The sequence below is a fragment of the Camelina sativa genome, chromosome 12, assembly GCF_000633955.1.
Source record: "Camelina sativa cultivar DH55 chromosome 12, Cs, whole genome shotgun sequence".
Classification (NCBI taxonomy): Eukaryota; Viridiplantae; Streptophyta; class Magnoliopsida; order Brassicales; family Brassicaceae; genus Camelina; species Camelina sativa.
The window spans coordinates 29,965,023-29,985,387 of record NC_025696.1 but is presented as its reverse complement, the minus strand read 5'-3'; the positions used below and the strand labels follow the sequence as shown (position 1 = coordinate 29,985,387).

At 31.4% G+C, this 20,365-nt stretch overlaps 2 protein-coding genes and 1 pseudogene across 2 annotated transcripts; 2 read left to right on the top strand and 1 right to left on the bottom strand.

Annotated features, from left to right (window-relative positions):
* Positions 2,646 to 6,563, top strand: LOC104732907 (probable serine/threonine-protein kinase At1g54610). Its single transcript, XM_010452509.2, has 9 exons — positions 2,646 to 3,297; positions 3,392 to 3,676; positions 3,766 to 4,083; positions 4,171 to 4,398; positions 4,486 to 4,583; positions 4,719 to 4,827; positions 5,363 to 5,776; positions 6,021 to 6,150; positions 6,234 to 6,563. Exons 1-9 carry the CDS (start codon positions 2,977 to 2,979, stop codon positions 6,248 to 6,250), a joined length of 1,920 nt encoding a protein of 639 aa, XP_010450811.1. The 5' UTR covers positions 2,646 to 2,976; the 3' UTR covers positions 6,251 to 6,563.
* On the bottom strand, positions 6,855 to 9,396 carry LOC104732905 (annotated as a pseudogene).
* LOC104732904 (SNF1-related protein kinase catalytic subunit alpha KIN11-like) lies at positions 14,271 to 17,632 on the top strand. The gene is made up of 11 exons (XM_010452508.2): positions 14,271 to 14,424; positions 14,548 to 14,741; positions 15,147 to 15,331; positions 15,438 to 15,620; positions 15,709 to 15,840; positions 15,960 to 16,145; positions 16,239 to 16,328; positions 16,419 to 16,508; positions 16,658 to 16,783; positions 16,907 to 17,098; positions 17,215 to 17,632. Exons 1-11 carry the CDS (start codon positions 14,399 to 14,401, stop codon positions 17,326 to 17,328), a joined length of 1,518 nt encoding a protein of 505 aa, XP_010450810.1. The 5' UTR covers positions 14,271 to 14,398; the 3' UTR covers positions 17,329 to 17,632.

The window sequence follows — 20,365 nt, the reverse complement described above, 5'->3', positions numbered from 1 at the left end:
TCTTTTAATCATTAAGTTGCTTACAATATTTAATATTTATTCAATAAAAATTGCATTTTCTGCCAATTTAGCAGTATACTTGTTATTTTTGAAAAATATTGATAGACATACAATAATTAATATACTTGTTTGATATTATTATATTTTTGAAAGTTGTAAATGATTTATTCATTTAGTTTAAATTTAGGCTATAAATTTAAACATTTGTTATTGAAAATTATTGATGATGTTTATTATTTTATATAATTTAATTGGTTACACAATTTAAATAATGTGTTAGTTTCTAAAAATCTGGAAAAACTGATTTGGAACAAAAAAATAATTATTATTGTCTGAGAGATATGAGCTGTATTAATGAAATGTTTTCATTGGTAAACAAATAAGCTGATGTGGCAGTTTCATGTTCCACAAAATTACTGATGTGTAAGTGCTGGAGAGAAAAGTTGTATGTTTTTATTGTATTGAATCTAAAATAAGCAGTAATGTTTGTAACGAGATTGAAGCATAATAATTTGTGATTTGATTTGATTGGCGTAAATCATGTGTGACGTAAATCATTCATTAATGTTTGATGTGTTTCAAATAATTGTAAGCAGATTTTGAAGGAGAGAGAGGATAAGAACACTTCACGCCGTTTCTGTTTATATTACCAGAACTACACAGTGTGTTAAATTTTTGAGAATAAAAACGGCACGCAGTGAAGCTATGTAAAGTGAAAACTGACAAACTTGTTTAACCAAGCTCTCTTACTAGGGTGGGCATTCGAGTTACCCGTTTGGGTTTGGGTATTACCCGTTCGGGTTCGGGTTAATGGGTAATGGAAAATAGAACCCATTCGGGTATTTTACTATGTTTGGGTTCGGTTCGGTTCGGGTAGTACCGGGTTCGGGTCGGTTTGGGTTACAATTTTCAGAACCCAATTAGTACCCGAACTACCGGGTACCCGAAAAAATATAATTAAAATTAATTAAATTTAAATAAATTTAGTTAAAGTTTGACTTATGTGACAATATATTTTAGATATTTTGATTATTTTTGATATTTAGGTATAAAACTAAATGAAATATTCAAAATTATAATCATAACTTTAGGGTAATTGCAGTATATTAATAATAAATATTATAAATATGTTTATATGTTCGGGTTTGTTGGGTACCCAAACGGGTACCGGGTATTACCCGACCCTAACCCGAACCCACGGGTATTAGAAAATAGAACCCAATAGGGTTTTATAAGCAAATCCGAACCCAACCCGAACCCGGTTTTCGGGTCAGGTTCCGGGTTGGGTATTCGGGTACGATTTTTATGCCCAGGCCTATCTCTTACTAGCTCGAAGTGTCTATGTTCCCTCCATTGTTGTGTTTCTTTCAATCGCTTGATATAAAACTAATAAATAACATTTTCTTCATTTTTCTTTGAAAAATAAGTATTTGAGAATCTGAGCTTCAGTTTCTTTTTTGTGTTGGTAACCGGACTTTGTTATAAGATCGATATATGAGAATGTTAAAGACATTTTCAAAACAAGTAGTGCTCGGGGAAGATAAAACCAGAAATGTATATCACCAAGGTTGGATTAAAATGCCTTAAGATACTAGTATATATCTTCGGGGAATGACGAGTGTAAATTGAAAAGTCTTGTGTTAATGACTTAGTGTAATGCAAGCACTGTAATTAATTATAAATTATCCTAGGTTGTTTGTAGTGGATTGTAGCTGTGTTGGCAGCTCATCACCTATAGCTGAGTCGGTTAGCAAGGGAACTAAGAGCTTGAAAGAAGGTTGGTCCAGGAGTATTCAGCATTATGAATGAGTTTAGGATCATTTGTTGCTAGATATCTCTCTGCACTTTTGGTTCTCATAATGAAATATATATTTAGTGCCATTCAAAATATTTTTCTTTATGGATGATGCAAAACGAAGACTATCCCCAAATTTCTCAATACATAGGAAGGTCGATGATGCAATGCTGTATCATTGTGGTACATGGAATCATTGAAATGAATGACAAGGGGGAAATAGACAAAAGTAAATAATATCTTGATCAAGATGACAATTTCTTTTAGCTTCTTTTAATTTCAATCAGGTCACTTCTCCATGTGTGAGAGACATTACAGCTAACGTGCTCTAGGTAAGCAAAAAGTTTCAATCACGTACGTTCATTTGATTTTGATTACTTATAAAAAGTAAAAATTAATTAATCAAATATTTTGATCTCCCACAATACTATGTGAAATTTACCTATGTGTAAAAGACGAAAAGCTTAAAACAAGGAAAATGCATAAACATATATTTCTTTTTCTGCAGCTGAATTTGTATGAATTAAAGTTTTCTTTTTTGACTGAAGAAGACCCTTTAAAGCAATGCACCTGACCAACAATTATCATCATTGTACTGCTTTAGTATTTAAACCCCACCTTCTGGTAAATATGCTTTTTGAGAACTCTGTTGTTTTGTACATAGAAGATATTATCAAGTGTTTGTAAGAACTCTGATTTTGTTAAGACATCTGAACAACTTGGGATAGATTAACTAACTAATCTACCTTAATTGTTTCTTAGCTTTTTAACCTGTCGGTTAGGTCTTCTCTCTTTCTCTGTCAGACAGGTGACAAAGCTAAATATGTCTTTTTCTTTCTCTCTCTCTCTCTCTCTCTTTTGCAAAGAGAAGAAAAAAAAAGAAGATTATTACCCAATTTTGGTCCCATAATTCTCTCTCTTGCTGTTTATGCGGTTGTGTTTTGCAGCTTCCCTTACCTCTCTTTCACAAGAAGATTCACAAAAAAAAAAATGGTTTCCTTTTACTTTTAATAATTTTGTCATGTGATTTTTTGTTCCTCTTTCTCTCCTTTTTTCATCATCGTCTTCTTTGTGTCTTTGTGTCTTGCAATCCCATTTCATCTTTTGGCCTAATGTGGGGTTTAATTCCCCCATATTAGACCCGTTTCCATATCCGGAAACAAGTTTTTTCCCTATAACAAATGGGTTGCATCAGCTCCAAGAATGTGTCATGTTTTACGGACCAGAGTCCCTCACCGGTCCCTGAGCCCGGCTTGATATCTACAAGTCGAGTTCTTATTGATCATTCGTTGGAGGCGAGTCACAATAGCAAGCGTTCAAGAAAATCAAGGAGATTGAGCGGTTCTGATTTGAGAGGTGGTGTGAGCCTCGGATTATCTCACAGGAGTTTAGAGGCTGAGCAAGCTGCTGGTGGTTGGCCGGCTTGGCTTTGTTCCGCTGCCTCTGAGGCTGTCCATGGTTGGGTTCCTCTAAAGGCTGAGGCCTTCCAGAAGTTGGAGAAGGTAAGACATATGGTTTCTTGCCAAGAAAGTTACCCAGATGACAATTTTTTTTTTGGGTTATGTGTTTGATAGATATTGTTTGGTACGGTGTTAGATTGGACAAGGAACATATAGTAGCGTGTTTCGAGCACGGGAAGTAGCAACGGGGAAAATGGTGGCTTTGAAGAAGGTAAAGTTTGATAATCTCCAACCAGAGAGCATTAGGTTCATGGCAAGAGAAATTCTGATTTTACGGAAACTCAACCATCCAAACATCATGAAACTTGAGGGCATAGTCACGTCTCGAGCATCTAGCAGCATTTACCTTGTTTTTGAGTATATGGAACATGATCTTGCCGGCTTATCCTCGAATCCCGACATCATATTCACCGAGTCACAGGTACAACAAAACCGGAATATGTGTATATTTCTCTGATAAATAAAGTTTTTGAAATACTTTCTTTAATATGATTCTTGTATATATACCAGATCAAATGTTACATGCAGCAAATACTTTGGGGACTAGAGCATTGTCATATGCGTGGCGTAATCCATAGAGACATTAAGGCATCAAACATTTTGGTGAATAATAAAGGAGTTCTAAAGCTTGGAGACTTTGGACTAGCAAATGTGATAACACCTACGAACAAAAATCAATTGACAAGCCGTGTAGTGACTTTGTGGTATCGAGCTCCCGAGCTTCTTATGGGTTCCACTAGTTATGGAGTATCAATCGATTTATGGAGTGTGGGATGTGTTTTTGCTGAAATTCTCATGGGGAAACCAATCCTAAAAGGCAGAACTGAGGTAAAAGCAATTGTCTTAGGAGTTGGCTCGGAGTTGAAATATTTTTTATTTAATTTATTTATTAATATTCCATTTTTGTTTTTGCAGATTGAACAATTGCATAAGATCTACAAGCTTTGTGGATCTCCACCAGATAGCTTCTGGAAAAGAACTAAGCTTCCCCACGCAACATCCTTCAAACCACAACATACTTATGAAGCCACTCTAAGAGAACGATGCCAAGAGTTATCAAAGAGTGGCGTTTTTCTACTAGAAACTTTGCTCTCAATGGAACCTGAAAAGCGTGGCACTGCTTCTTCTGCGCTTAACTCTGAGGTGAAAGCAAGATTTTCAACTTCCCATTTCCCCATTTCTATTCACCTCTTAAGTTTTCTTTTCTGATTTTTCTCAATCTGATCTCAGTACTTCTTAACGAGGCCTTATGCGTGTGATCCTTCTTCGTTGCCTAAATATCCACCAAACAAAGAAATGGATGCTAAATATCGTGACGATATGCGCAGGTCAGAATTCTTCTCTTGACTTTGAAGCGTCTTCCATTTTTCAAGCTCTTCTTCCTTGAGCTTGTTGCATATTTGAGAACTGAAGTTACCAAAACTGTTTATGTTTCATAACTGTTATTGCACATTCTTTTGCAGGAAAAGAGCAAACCTAAAGTTGCGAGATTCTGGAGTTGGCAGGAAAAACAAAAGACCAAATAGAACACAATACGATCCAAAGAATTACGCTAAGTTACCAATAAGACAGGTCCCTCTTTCTCTCTTGCTCTCTATTAAAAAATCCTCTTCCAGCTATATTTCTTGAGTCTCAAGTAAGGTTTTAACGTGCAGGACACGGTTGAGGCTAAGAACATACAAAATGAGGCATCTCGAGCCACCACAACAACACAAGGAAATTACTACAAAGTCTCTGACCTCCCAATGACCACGGGACCGGCCAGTGGCTTTTCATGGGCCGTGAAAAGACGGAAAGATCCTGATAATATCTCCACTCTTACCTACTATCAACCCAGCTCAAGAAGCCAATTGAGTGGAACAAGTGTTGCATTTGCCAAGAACACTTTTTTGAATCTAAAACCAGATAATGACTCAGTATGGGAGGTCCAAGGAGACAACTATGATGATGTTATCGAGGAGGTTCCTAGTGAGAGTAAGNCACAATACGATCCAAAGAATTACGCTAAGTTACCAATAAGACAGGTCCCTCTTTCTCTCTTGCTCTCTATTAAAAAATCCTCTTCCAGCTATATTTCTTGAGTCTCAAGTAAGGTTTTAACGTGCAGGACACGGTTGAGGCTAAGAACATACAAAATGAGGCATCTCGAGCCACCACAACAACACAAGGAAATTACTACAAAGTCTCTGACCTCCCAATGACCACGGGACCGGCCAGTGGCTTTTCATGGGCCGTGAAAAGACGGAAAGATCCTGATAATATCTCCACTCTTACCTACTATCAACCCAGCTCAAGAAGCCAATTGAGTGGAACAAGTGTTGCATTTGCCAAGAACACTTTTTTGAATCTAAAACCAGATAATGACTCAGTATGGGAGGTCCAAGGAGACAACTATGATGATGTTATCGAGGAGGTTCCTAGTGAGAGTAAGCTTAGCCGTATTGGCGAACGTCACGGATCACTTGATGGTTCTGGTTTGGATTTCAGCCAAAGAGAGGAGGATTCTCCAAAGAAAAACTTAGTAAGTGCTCTTCGTGACATTGATACCAAAAAAAGAAGATTATCAAAAATTTTGAAAAAAATTATGAGGATTACTTTAAAATAATTTTGAAAAAATTATCAAAAATTGAAATATCACCAGATGGTGGGGTAGCCTTCGGTTCATTATGCAGATTTTGATTCGTTTTGACACCTCTAATTCAAGTGAATTGATTTATAATATAGTTGAAGTTAAATATTTGTGATTATTGGTGTTGGTGTTGCAGGAGCATCAAGAATTTGGAAAACAAAGCATATCAGGACCGTTGATATTTAAATCAGGAAAGATTGATGAGATTTTGAAGAGGAATGAAAGTAATATACGGCAAGCTGTCAGAAAATCCCACATCCAAAGAGGTAAAAAAAAACTAATTAACAAGAGCATAACTAAACCGGAAATAACCAGATAAGTTCACTAAACCATCTTTTTTGTTTTGCAGAACAAGATGACAGATAAAACGGAAAGTCGAACTACCAAGAAGACAAAAAGTCCAATTTTCATTGTTTTTGGACAAAAGAGGGAAACAAAAAAAAACAGAAAACGTTACGGAAAATTAGTAAAATCCGATATATATATCCAAAAATGTTTCTGAGCCCTCTTCGTTATATGATGTAATAGAGGAAAAACAATAACAAAAAGTTTGTCATTTTTAGAGGAATCTAAAAACCAAAAAAAAAAAGAGCATGACATTTTTCCCCTATTTAAGTTGTCTTTTTTGAAGATAATTCTCATAGTATTAGAGAGTAGAGACAGTAAACAGAGGAGTAAAGATTTATTCTCACATTTTTCTACTTATATTGTTACTTGTAATACTAATGTTAAATCGGATACTTTAGCATGTAATATTCTTGTCCGGCCTTCTATGTTTCTTAATCTGATAGAAAGTTGTTGAAAAAAAAAAAAAAACTATCAAAGTTTTTAAACATAAATGAAATGTACAAAAACTTAGAAAATGAATTAAAAATTTTAAATAAATAAATAAAAAAGCAAATAAACATGAAAACGAAACTGAGTGTACACAAGTTACAAAAAGTACAAACTCAAGAAGAAGGCTTTCAGGTGTTATAACTTTAATATTATAAACAGAAAGAACACATATCATTATTACAACATTAACAGATACAATATACAAATCTCTTGATGCACAACAAATTCGGCAAAACAAAAATTCAGATTTATTTTTGTTATTTCTTCATCGAAGATTGAAGATCACAAAGGGAGTTTTCAAACAAGAGTTTCTCCGTCTTCGGATACTAAAAGAGTTGGGATTTGACCATTGTCAACGAAGTCAATCTTGCTCAATCTCAGACAACATAAAACTTTTTCTGGTAACTCCTCTTGTTTTTGAGCCTATATTTACCAAAACAAGTTTTTAATTCTCTGCATTCTTCAACAACAAGATATAGTGTATCTAATAAAAAGATTGATAACAAAAGCACTAAACCTGGATAGTTAAGCCAAGATCAAGAGTTCCATTTTTAAGTCGATCTCTGAATGCTTCAAGCCCTTTTCTTGGAAGGTAGCTAAACCGATGCACATCCAAATCAATCTCAAAGTAGTTAGGACCCTAGATATAGATAGAGATAGACCAAACCAATCAAGATTAGTCAAGAAAATTATGTTTATCAGTTAAAGAAGAGTCTGACGTGTTAAATAAGAAACCTTGAAGAAGCTGTGTTGAGGACGTGAAAGGACGGGTTTTTCATTGTACGCTTGTATAAGCTTCTTTTCAGTAGTGCTTAGACTGAGTTCCTCTGGATTTACTAACCCGGCTATGATTTTGAGCCTTTCACGAAACGGCACAATATTATCTTTTGCAAACCCTTTAACTTTCTCCATCTCATCTTCCACTAGTTTCTGCAACAAACCATAAAGATCAATGCGCGCATTTCACAAGAAAGAAAGATAAAAGAACATTGGTCTTTATGTCTTTTAGGGTTAACCTTAATGCTGTCTTGGTATTGTTGAGAGATTTCTTTTTCAAAATTGTCACGTAACTTAAAGTAAAGTACAATGCTCATGCCTTCCCCATTACTATCACCGAGAAACATTGCGGCTGGATAAGTTGGAAACTACGAAAACCAGATTCATTAGAGTCTTGAAACACATCTACTAATCTTAAGGAATTTTCTTTATTTACCTGGATGTTGACAATAAGAAGAGCAGGGAGGTTCACGTCGGCTTTGATGTTGGGAAGCTCAAGATGTTGAGCTATATGATCAATCTTCCTTGGACACACAAACAAGTCAACACCAATTGGAGTATATGGACATTGGTCTTGAACAGGGGATTTACGTTTATCTCTGCAAATTCATAATTGTTTTAACACTTTTAAATCTACTTTAATCCGGTTAGACGACGCAAATAGTATAAATAAAAAGAGAAGTTAAGCAACGGACTTGAAATAAGTTTCACCACGTAGTTTAAAGTTTGAAGTTGGTATTTCACACCAACTTGCTGAAGATTGCTGCTTATCTTTGGATAAGCATGGAATTGTGAATCCGGCTTTTGGACGGTACAACAATCTCTTGGACGATTCTTTAGATAAAAACCAATTCAAACATGCATGTTAAAGTTACTATGCTCAAGATTCATATATATATGCAAGGTCTATTGAAACTTACTATGCTCGGTAACTTCTTCGCCGTCGCATGATCTCCTCTTCAATGAAACCTGGTAAACTATAGACTTTCGTTTTTGAGATGTGGGGGAGTTTAGGGTCTTGTCATTGAAACTAACCGTTGGCACTAATCGGCTCAAGTTTGGTTTCAATGTTTTTCCTAGACCGGCACGGTTTTGTTCCTTCAAACCTTTAAAGCTTCTATATGTTTGGTCCATTAATAGTTTCTTCTTGTTTTTTCCTGTGATAAGAGACAAATTAACCATTAGGAAATTTGTACACATGTTTGCTCATAAACTTCCTTGTTGTATTACCGCCATCAATCTTCAAGTAACTCTCATGGTATTCTTCGTAATTTCCATTTCCATCAACGATGCTTGAAGAGGCCTCAAACTGAACTATTTGACCATTTGTGATATCACCCTCAAACCAAACATTATCAGCTGAAACAAAATCCATCTAATGCTAAATACCCAAATATATATATATATGTATAACCAAAATATTTATAATATGTAAATTGATATTTACCTTCATGTAGGCTGATAAACTCATCATCCGAGTCAGAAAAAATACTTAAGGAATCAAACCACGCATCGTTTTGACAAATATCTGCAAGAAAACCGAAGATCCAACAGTCTTCAACTATTTTCTTATGTATAGACAAGGAATCAATTTCCTAAAGATACTCACCAAAAGAGGCTTGGATTCCGACATCACTTAGCCGTCTAAGATTTGGATGAGAGATAACATCACACACTCTAGAAATGTGTTTTGAAAATCTGCGGTGACGGCCTTTCCTTCGCGGCCTAAGTCTTCTTGAATATGTTGACATACATGTACCCATTTTTATTACAATTTTTATCTAGAACCTATTGAAGAGAAACCCACATCAGGTTTCTAAAAGAGATATAACACACATATGATACGCCAATGCTATAAATCACATAATCATCTCTAGAAATTAAGACGTGACTTTATAGTTTACTTTTACATTGGATCAAGTCATTGCCTGACTTTGTCTTGAACATGTATATAATTAGTATATATATCTAGCATCAACTACGAGATTCTTTCGGAGCCGTCCGTCACAAGACATAGACATCTATTTAAAAATAGGGAGATGGACAAAAGAAGATGTAGGAACAAATCTTACATGAATTAGACATGCTAGACTTATACCAAGTCAACAACTGCAGGTGGAAGCTTATCAAACGTCAAAACATTTGTTTTTTTTTTGCTAAGAATGTAAATACTTGTCAAACAAAAACATGAAAATAATGATATGACACAGAACTAAACATTATGCAAATAAACCAAACCTTAATCCCAAAAAACCTCTCAACGTAACGCTCTCATGGAAGTCAAAAACATTATTAAGAAAATGAAATGTAAATATTATGTATCAAGAATTTTCGTGGATAGAGAGAAATCAGAAAAATAGGGAAGAATAAGACACAATCAGATATTCAGATTCGTGTAATATATAACGAACTTTCTCATAAAAATCGAAAAGAGAAATATAGCAAAAATGTCTACGTTATATATATGAAGATCCGTATAGATATGATATATATCCATCCAATCTATGAGAAGTTTTCAATTATCATTAGTACATTACATTACGTGACACATGACACATGCAATGCGTAACAGATACAAAAGAGCAAAAATAGAAAAATTTCAAGAAAATAAAATAAAATACTTTAAAGCATGTGTTCCAGGCTCCAGCCTTACTGGCTACTGCCTTCGACTCTCTCTTTCTTTTCATCTATAATGTAAAATATTTACACTATGAACACCATAAAACTAATTTTGGTTCACACAAAACAAAACAAAAAACTAATTTAGAACACAGAGATATTTCATCGGATAATCAACACATATGTAATCACATATATATATATATATACTAGAAGTCATCCCGTGCTACGCACGGATTTAGCTTACATTGTTTTTGAATTTTAGTAATTTGGATATTATTAGTTCTTTTATTTGTTTACTCAGCAATTGTTATTTTAGTGATTTTAAAAATATACTGATCATTTCAATTTTTTTTGGGTTCTTTTGTTTGGAGTTACTTGAATTTTCCTTTTATATATAGTATTAGAGTACAGTAAAACTTCTATAAATTAATAATGATGGGACCAAGACATTTTATTAATTTATAGTGATATTAATTTATAGATATATGTTTAATTGTTTAAATTTTTAAAAATTAAGAATTGAGACAATTTTAGTGAAATAAAATTAAACTTTCGGATGTTGTAAATTTCATGGTTTAGAAATTGAACTTGTATTATTTAGAAAACATTATTGATAATAAATTACAAATACTATAGACAAATTTACTTATACACATGACATACATAAATTTAAATTTATGAGTAATAATATCGATTGTCGAATTTTAATAAACTGTCAAATTATCAAATTGTAAATGATGCATATCTAGAAGTTGAAAATTTTAAAAAACTTAACTATTTTTAGGACATGTTATAGAATATTTTATATTATTATATGTTATTACAATTGTTCTATAGAAATGAGCTTTAGGAGAAACATACATTATTATATCAGCATTCTTCATCTTTTTATTTTCTTGCTTGCGTTTGCACAATTTATATTACCACTAACATCTACAAAAACATGTAATTTTGGAATATAACTTACATGAATATAATCTAAATATGAAATTTAGGTAAACAACAATGAACTTAATAAATATATTTTACCAGCTTATTTTTGGTGAGGTAAAAAATGCAATCACATCCCTAAATATAATTTATTCTTTATACATTCTAATACAAATTGAAAAAAAAATTTAACAAATTTTAATAATGAAAATGAATCCAAGTAAATAAAGTTATAAATAATTACTCTAAGTTTTGGTTGAGTATAAAAATGCAATAGTTTTGTTCCATCGCCGAAATGAATTTTTAGATCTGTCTATTTAGTTTATCATAAATGTAATTGAATAAAACAAATATTTATTTTGTTGTAGCTACTTAGTACACAAACCGCAGAATATTATAATATCAAATGTCATAATAATAAAGTTTCTTAGGAAGTAAACTATTATATGTGAAAGTGGAAAATGTTATGAAAATAATTTTTTATATTACTATTCTTATAATTTTATTTACGATAATGAAAATAGTTTTTTAAAAACAAATTGACATAGGTCATCCCAAATCGCCGGACCGGCCATCGATATTAGGAAAGACATACATAAACACTTGAATGAATAAGGAAATTTGTCAAACATTCTCACATTATATTTTTCTGATGTAGTTTAAATGCGAACAACAAACATGATAACCTGCAAAAATATATTTAAAATTATTGAAGAATACATATTGAAATTTGGAAAAATATATAAAAATAATATAATTCTTCATAAAAACCTAATGACTGAAATTAAATAATAATGACTGAAAAAATTCTCTTAAAATGAGAGTAATTAGGGACTAAAATTAAATTTTATGGAAAACGGATTGAATTCTAATATTATGGAAACCGCATTGGTAAGATCTAATGTGAAATATTTATGAAATTACTTACATAAAACATCCCACCATTAGATTATATAAGATTAAAGGCCAAAAAGGCAGAAAGTAAACCCAGAAATTAAATTTTGAGTCAAAAATTTATGAATATTTAACAGAATTTTGAGAACATGTAAACATCTATAATCTAATATAATTTAGATTCTTTTCTTGCTTGTGAATCATTTATAAGATTGAAACCCATAAATAAATTTTATACATAATTTAGAATTCGTTCTTGTACGTGAATCATACATAAGATTGAAATATATTTTTATAATTTCAAAATAACCTATAATCAGATTGTTCCTAGAATGAAATCATAAACTGATAAATGGTGGGTTTAGATCGGAAGGGGCCTAATTGAAGAAGGGAAGAAAGAAATGTTAAGATTTTTTTTTTGTTTTATGGGCTTTTAGAGGTCCAAAGAATTTAATTAATTATGTCCAAACAACAAAAATGTACAGGTGTCGGATAGATAACAGGCCAAGTGTCATCTTCTTAACAAAAGTTGAGAAAAACCTTCTCATATTAGATGAGATATTTCATATAGTGGAAAAATGTAATTTTTAGAAGTAAAACAAAAAAAAATTTAGAAGTAAAAAACTAAAATATATTTATAAAGGAAAATATATTTCTCTTGAAATTGGAAGTATATATTATTTGGTTATAGAATATAATATGACGTATACAGTAGTGATAAAAATGAATGGATGGATGGATCGGTTAATAAAAATTCTGCTTGAGTATATTTTTCTATAATTATGAAAACTTACCCAAATTACCAAAATTCGTGTAGTAGCTATCCCAGGTCTACGGTGATTACTGTATGACGTAGTAGCAATTACGCATGAGCAGTTCAAGGTAAAGCATTATTCGATTAACTTATAAGTAACTAACTTCAAAAACATTAAAAAAAAAAAATCGTCATAAATTCAGCGACATATAGGGGGGTGTATTCAACTTGACATTTTAAGTGATTTGTGTGAAACTTACAAATCCTATGTTATTCAATCATGTATTTTAAAAAGTCTATTAAAATCCACTGTTATTGAACTGATGATTTAAAAATCTACTTTAAAATCTACTGTTATTCAAAATAGTTTGTGGATTTGGATTTTAATGATTTTTGAGATTCTGGAGGATTTAGGTGGGATTTGTTTAGTTAAAAATAGAGAAATCCAAATCTCATGGTTTTATGTGGGATTTGAAAGAATTTTACAATAAATCATATCAACTTCCCTAAAATCTTTCAAAATTCCAAATTTTCTAAATCCCATCAAATCTTCCAAAATCATAGTTTCAATACACCCCTCATAGTTTATTTGCATAATGTTTAGAAAAATATAGATATCTGAAATCTCTTTATGTTCCAAATTTTAATTTTTACAAGATTTCAGAATGTATAGTATTTATCATCCATAAGTACTTTATAAACTTTATAATTTTTATAAATTTTATTTAACACATGTCACGATCAAATATATGATATATCTTATTTAGTATTAAGAACAAATAAAATTAACTAACTTATTTAATAAAGTTATTTTCTGCAATTTTTGTTAGTTTTCCTTTTTGTTTAAAAATAAAAACTAAGAAAACATACACTTGTAAATAAAAATTTCTAAATACACATTTTCTATTTAACATTCAAATTTTGTAAAGACTAAAAATTTTATTGGTAGGCTTAATTATTGGTAGACTTGACAAATGTCGCGATTTTTATGTTAATGACTAACTTTGAAACCAAGTTTTATATAATAATATATAAAATGCTATATATAAAAAGAGATATACATTTTATAATAGTTATACATTATATAGATATAAATTATATCTGTATATAGAAATATAAATTACATAATACTATAATAGTCAAAGCACTAAATAGCAAGTTTGTTTTTAGGAATGATATCTTTATTTTTTTGAAAATTTTGAATAGATTCTAATATTTTGAATTTTATTGTCATATTTAGGTGATTACTCTACTTTTAAGGTAAAACAGAAACTGACCTTTGTATGCAATTTTGTTTATTCTTATCCAATGATACATGAAAAAAGTGTGACACCATTTTTGTTTGGTCAAGAATGTGACTCAGCAAAGCAGATAAAAACAAAAGAAACAGGTTAATATATGTGCTCATGCACTAAGGTATAATTACTCTTTTCTTGTATTTTTGCTCTTTTTCTCGAGAGGTGCAAATTTTTCTGTGTATGTGTTCATATTTGTTTCATCGGTTTCAATTTTTCTCTATATATATCAACCAGATGCTATGCGACTATGTTAAGAGTGATGTATTTTTTCTACAAAAATTTATTTTCAACTTTTTTTTTAGAAAAGAAAACACGGCTCACAAATTTCTTCCTTCAACTAGGACACCTATTAATGTAGTGAGCGAAATTGAAATATGATTTTGATAGTTAGATTCACCATTGATGTTTCTCGACTGTTCATTTTATAGGTAGTTTTTTTCCGATGATTCGACTATTTTACTGATATGTTTTCATTAACATAATTGATATCTATTTGTGCTATAGAGTTTTGATTATAGTTTTTGTTTATATTTCATATTTTTCTTAAACAGTGAAATGGACGGATCATCGGAAAAAACTACCAGTAAAATCGTATCAGTTTTACCAAATTATAGGATTGGTAAAACTCTTGGATATGGATCCTTTGCAAAAGTGAAATTAGCTTTACATGTAGCTACCGGACACAAGGTTGCTATCAAAATTCTTAATCGTTCTAAGATTAAGACCATGGGTATTGAGACCAAAGGTACATGTCTTTTTTTATTTTATTACTTTTTGTCCTTTTGATTTTATTTTTAGTTTTCTATAAGAGATTTCATAGGTTTACAAGATGATGATCAACAATTGATGGTCTTGCTAATATATATAGTTGGTTTGGTATATATGGATTGTATTCTAATCTTTTTCATATTCAATATTGAGAAACCAACAAAAAAGATTTATGTTAAATTTTGTGTCGTCTATAAAATTACTTTCATTGAAACATAGGTCTCGAAACGGAAATGCTATTCTATTATCTTTTGTCGTTTGGATATATTAGTTTTATGACAAAAAAAAAAAACTTTTACACTCTTTGTGTTATGGACTAAAGATTTGAGGATATGTAATTGATATATATATATATATATATATTATTTTTTGTCTTTCGTAGTGCAAAGGGAGATCAAAATACTAAGATTGTTGATGCATCCCCACATCATCCGTCAATATGAAGTCATAGAGACGCCTGACAACATATATGTTGTAATGGGATATGTGAAGTCGGGAGAGCTTTTTGACTATATTGTTGAAAAAGGTAGAATACAAGAAGACGAAGCTCGTCATCTTTTTCGACAGGTTTGGTATCAATATATGTTTTTTGCATTCCATTTCATATCGGGAGAGCTTTTTGCTTTGTTTGGTAACACTTTTTTTTATAATAAAGATCATATTATATATGCAGATCATATCTGGTGTGGAGTATTGTCATCGCAATAGAATCGTCCACCGGGATCTTAAGCCAGAGAATGTGCTTTTGGATTCAAAATGCAACATTAAGATTGTTGACTTTGGGCTGAGTAATGTCATGCATGATGGTCACTTTCTAAAGACGAGTTGTGGAAGCCCTAACTATGCTGCTCCGGAGGTATATTAATTTGGTTTGTCATTCTTTCATTAAATTGGGTATATATTATAAATTCAGTTAATGATCATATCCCAAAATTGTTGTACAGGTTATTTCAGGAAGACCATATTCTGGACCAGAAGTAGATATATGGAGCTGTGGAGTGATATTGTATGCTCTCTTATGCGGGACTCTTCCTTTCGACGACGAAAATATTCCTATTCTGTTCGATAAAATAAAGGTATTATCAGAAGGCGATTGATTTTTTTTTGTTTTTTTGTAAACTCATCTATGCTATTTGTCTATTTATGGGTTTATAGTGACAAATTTTTGTTTTTTTTTGTTCTGTTTTATTTTCAGAAAGGAATGTATGCTCTTCCAGATCATTTATCATATGCTGCTAGAGATTTGATACCGAGGATGCTTATGGTTGATCCGCTGATGAGAATTACCATTCCTGAGATTCGTCAACATCCTTGGTTCAATAATCATCTTCCTCCTTATCTTGCTATTCCTCCATTAGATACTAGAGAACAAGCTAACAAGGTAATTAGAACTTTGTCACTATATTATAAAACAAAAATAACATCATTTGTATGAAATTTTTCTATTAAATTTTGGTTTCATTACTTTGTCCAGATTGAAGAGGAGATAGTTCAAAAAGTAGTCAACATAGGTTTGGATAGAAACCAAGTTGTTGAATCTCTTCTCAATAGAATCCAAAATGAGGTATGAGCTGTGTGTTTCTTGTAATAATGAGATTGGACTGTATAATTGATACTTACGTACGTTACATTTTGTTTGCATTTTATAAATTAGGCTACAGTTTCATACTATCTATTACTTGACAACCGAAACCGCAAGTGTGTTCCTAGTGACTATTTCCAAACCAAGTTTAAAAAGAAATCGGTACTCTTACTCTCTTTCTTTACTAACAATTTTTATTATTAAAAACATTACTCAAGTTTTTCACAATTCACATTTATTAAATTGATTCTCTATAAAAAAAATACATACTATGTTATAACCGCATTCCCTTGTTAATGCTACATATTTAGGATGGTTTATTTAATTCGACGATTCCAGTTCAAGAGATTGTTTCACATGTTGGCCGTTCCATTCCGGGATTGACTAGACTAAGATCACGGATCAAAGATGACAAAACCTGGACCCTTGGACTTCAGGTTAGTCCATAGTTTTTTTTTTGGATACTCATTTTTTTCGATTTCATTTGTTAGTATAATACTTTTACCAGTCAAAAACATGTTATCAATATAGATGAAGATTTGTTCTTGATATTTTGACAGTCTCGAGGAAACCCTTGTGAGATCATGAGTGAAGTTTTTAAGGCTCTTCAAAATCTAAAAGTGTGCTGGAAAAAGATTGGACACTACAACATAAAATGCAGATGGGTTCGCAGCTTTGCTAACGATAAGAATCAAACGATTGTGGATGAATGTGCCATGATCTTACCAACTATCATCAAATTTGAATTTCAGGTATATATGATGTGATGAGAATATAAACTTCTCATATAATTTACATTCTCATAATCAAATTAGATTTTTTTTTCTTAAATGCACTAATCTGTATTATTTTCTTGCTGTTGTTATAGCTATACAAAGTAGGAGAAAACAAGTACTTGCTAGACATCCAAAGAGTTGATGGACCTCAGTTTATCTTCCTTGATCTATGTGTAGCGTTTCTCACAGAGTTAGGTGTCCTCTAAAGCATCAATGGTTTTTAAGTTGATTCTTTGAGTTGCCTAGTTGTGCTCTCCAGCTCATACCATTAGTGATTTTCTAGACAATTATTGCTTTATTGTTTAACTAGGTAACAACCCGCACATAATGCGGGATAAATCGATTTAAAGAAAATTATTATCATAAAACTAATATATATTTGTGTCAAACATAATATGTAACTAAAGTTTTTTATTTATTTATTCAAAGCTGCGTTTTTCGTGTAAAAGATACGTTTCACCCATAAAATCTTTAAATGTATAAGAGGTTTTATGGTAGATAAAATATTGATGAAATGCTACTATTTATTGCAATATTGCAAATTCATATCTTATGATGCTTTATTTTGTAATCATAATAATTTTGCATGTTTCTTATGTAACCATAACAACATATATTAAATTACTCGGTACTTGAATTATTTAATTTTATTATATGTTAGCAACAATCAGATTCTAAACTAAATTTTATGAAGATAATCTAATTTATTGATTTAATATTTTTGATTAGGCTATTTAAATCTTTTGAGTTAGTTGGTTTGTTATTATTTTCTATAAATGACGGATTATTACCAAAACAACCATTATAAAAAAAGTTAATGAAATTGCAAAATAAACGTATTCGTGTAAGAACACATTTCATCCGTGAATATGTGAACGTGGTAAAGAAAATATTTATAAAATGTTACAATTTATGGTAATATATATTTTGTGTGTTTTAAAAATCAAATTTATATTTATGGTTTATCGAGTAACTAATAACAATTTTGCATAATCTAATAATCACGCAATTTAAATATATTATCATTTTTCTTGGGTACTAAGTTTATTTATAATGATAATGATTATTGTCACATTCCTTTTTAATAACACATAGATGAATATACAATTAGAACGTATATTCTTATTCGGTTATTAATATATCCATTTTTAATGAATAATCAAACTAAATGTTGAGATTAATTAGTTTACGTACTTAGATATATATATATATATATATATAAATAATCATACATCATGATATCTCCTAATTTGTTGTCATTTATATATATATATATATTTTGTCAACAAAAAGAATCAGCTCAAATGAGCCAATTTGGGGGAAAATTGTTTACAAACAAAATATGAAACGGAGATAGGCGCGCTTGGCGTGCCAAAGAGTCCGCTTTAACATTAGCATTACGAGAAATATAAGATAAAGAGAAAGAAGAAAACTCCTCTCGGTCCAACTTAATACCCTCCAAGTAGGTTGCAAAGGCCGGCCAGTCATGTGGGGAAGACACCATCTTCACCAAGTCCAAACTGTCTGTAAAGAAAGCCACATCACGGAAGTCATGGCCAATCATACACCGCATCGCCCAGATGAAAGCTTCAATCTCAGCGTGTAACGGAGAGAGACTGCGCCGGTAGTTAGTAGCGCCCAAAATAGGTGACATTCCCTACGAAGAAGTACAAACCCATCCTGCTCTTGCATAATCATCTGTATCTTTCCAAGAACCATCAACAAAACACCGATAACCCGGATAACCCGGGTGTATATAAATCGATATTTATTGAGAATTAAGTTTTTGTTAATGAGTTGGAGATAATTCAGGAGTAATATACTTTTTCATAATCAATTATAATAACTATTGAAAGCTTGTTATTTAAATTATTATGGTAATAATACTAACATAAAAAATAACATTTCGTCTTTATATGATTACATTAATAAGTTATATGTTCTTTATTTTTATTAGCTTTATATTAATTGATATGTTTTTGTAGCCTTTTCGAATATTCAAATTATATTGATTTTAAGAAATTAATATAACTTTGACTTGTATATTTGTAAGTAAATTTTAGTGAAATTTTGTCTTAAAATAGTATGTAATTATTTAATTAGTTTTAATATGTGATATTTATATTTGTGTGAAAATGATGATATATCTAATTATTATTCAGTTAATTTTTTTTTTTAAATATATAATGGCATGTCAGTGTAATTAAGTAGAAAATTTAAGGGTATTTTGTTAAAAGGTACACAGATCTCTCTGGCGGCGACACATCAGCTTTTTCAATAGTGTGCTTCTCTATTAATATATAGGGGATTTAGAATTCAGATATGTTTTCTATGATTTCTATATTTTTGGGTTAAGTTAATTAATTATCTTTAATACTAGTAAACAAATAAAAGTTAGTTTATACTTTTATTTTGCATTAATTTTTGGAATATGCATTTACCTTCTATCAATTGTAAATGTTTCTCCGTCTATCTATATATATAAAGTTCCATTTTCTCATTCTTGGTGCTGTCATGTCAGCCACTCCCTCTATTTAATAAGTCCATATTTTAAACATTACCCACTAAGCAATTCCTATTTATTTCTCTCACATTTCTTTAAAAGCCCAATTCATTAATCCAATTTTGTGACATTACCCACTAAGCCACATGTTTTTTTCGCTGGCAGAATAAAACCCCTCTCCACGATATTCCATAGCGCTGTCCTTTGTTGCAAACGCCTCAAAAAGAATACCAACAAGAGAACAAAACAGACAGTGTAGCAAGAAAACAAAAGATGCGTAAAAAAAAATTAAACTAGCCCACTAACCATCACAACAAAATCAGAACATAGAAGATCAACATATATTGAAACAACTTCCCACAAACCATGTCAAAAAGAGGTCTCGACGTATTACGACCACCAAGAGATAGATTTATGCGAGAAGGCTTTACCTTCAGGGACAACTAGACCATAGAAAACTCGGCTTGGAGAAAATGGGCTATTAAAAATGAAAAGTAAATACAAATCAGACAGAATAAAACAAGCAACACTTACAGAGGATTAGGGAAAAACAACTGAAACTCAATTAACATTATTCGCCAACAATTGACAAAACCATCACCAAACACAAAGAATGTAAAAGATGCAGACACCGTTAGTTAGACACCGTTAGTTAACGACAAAGATGCAGAAAATAAAGTGCCAAATTTAGTTCAGCAAAGAACTAAATTTAATGACAAATAAACCCCCCCCCCCCCCCC

Excerpts from the sequence above, each read along its gene's own strand:
- LOC104732907 (XM_010452509.2), top strand. The coding sequence starts at position 2,977 with ATGGGTTGCATCAGCTCCAAGAATGTGTCATGTTTTACGGACCAGAGT. Across the intron at positions 4,399-4,485 it reads CTTCTGCGCTTAACTCTGAG|TACTTCTTAACGAGGCCTTA; the intron begins GTGAAAGCAAGA and ends ATCTGATCTCAG. Across the intron at positions 4,584-4,718 it reads TATCGTGACGATATGCGCAG|GAAAAGAGCAAACCTAAAGT; the intron begins GTCAGAATTCTT and ends ATTCTTTTGCAG.
- LOC104732904 (XM_010452508.2), top strand. The coding sequence starts at position 14,399 with ATGTTTCTCGACTGTTCATTTTATAG. Across the intron at positions 15,841-15,959 it reads TTCTGTTCGATAAAATAAAG|AAAGGAATGTATGCTCTTCC; the intron begins GTATTATCAGAA and ends TTTTATTTTCAG. Across the intron at positions 16,329-16,418 it reads TCAATAGAATCCAAAATGAG|GCTACAGTTTCATACTATCT; the intron begins GTATGAGCTGTG and ends TTTATAAATTAG.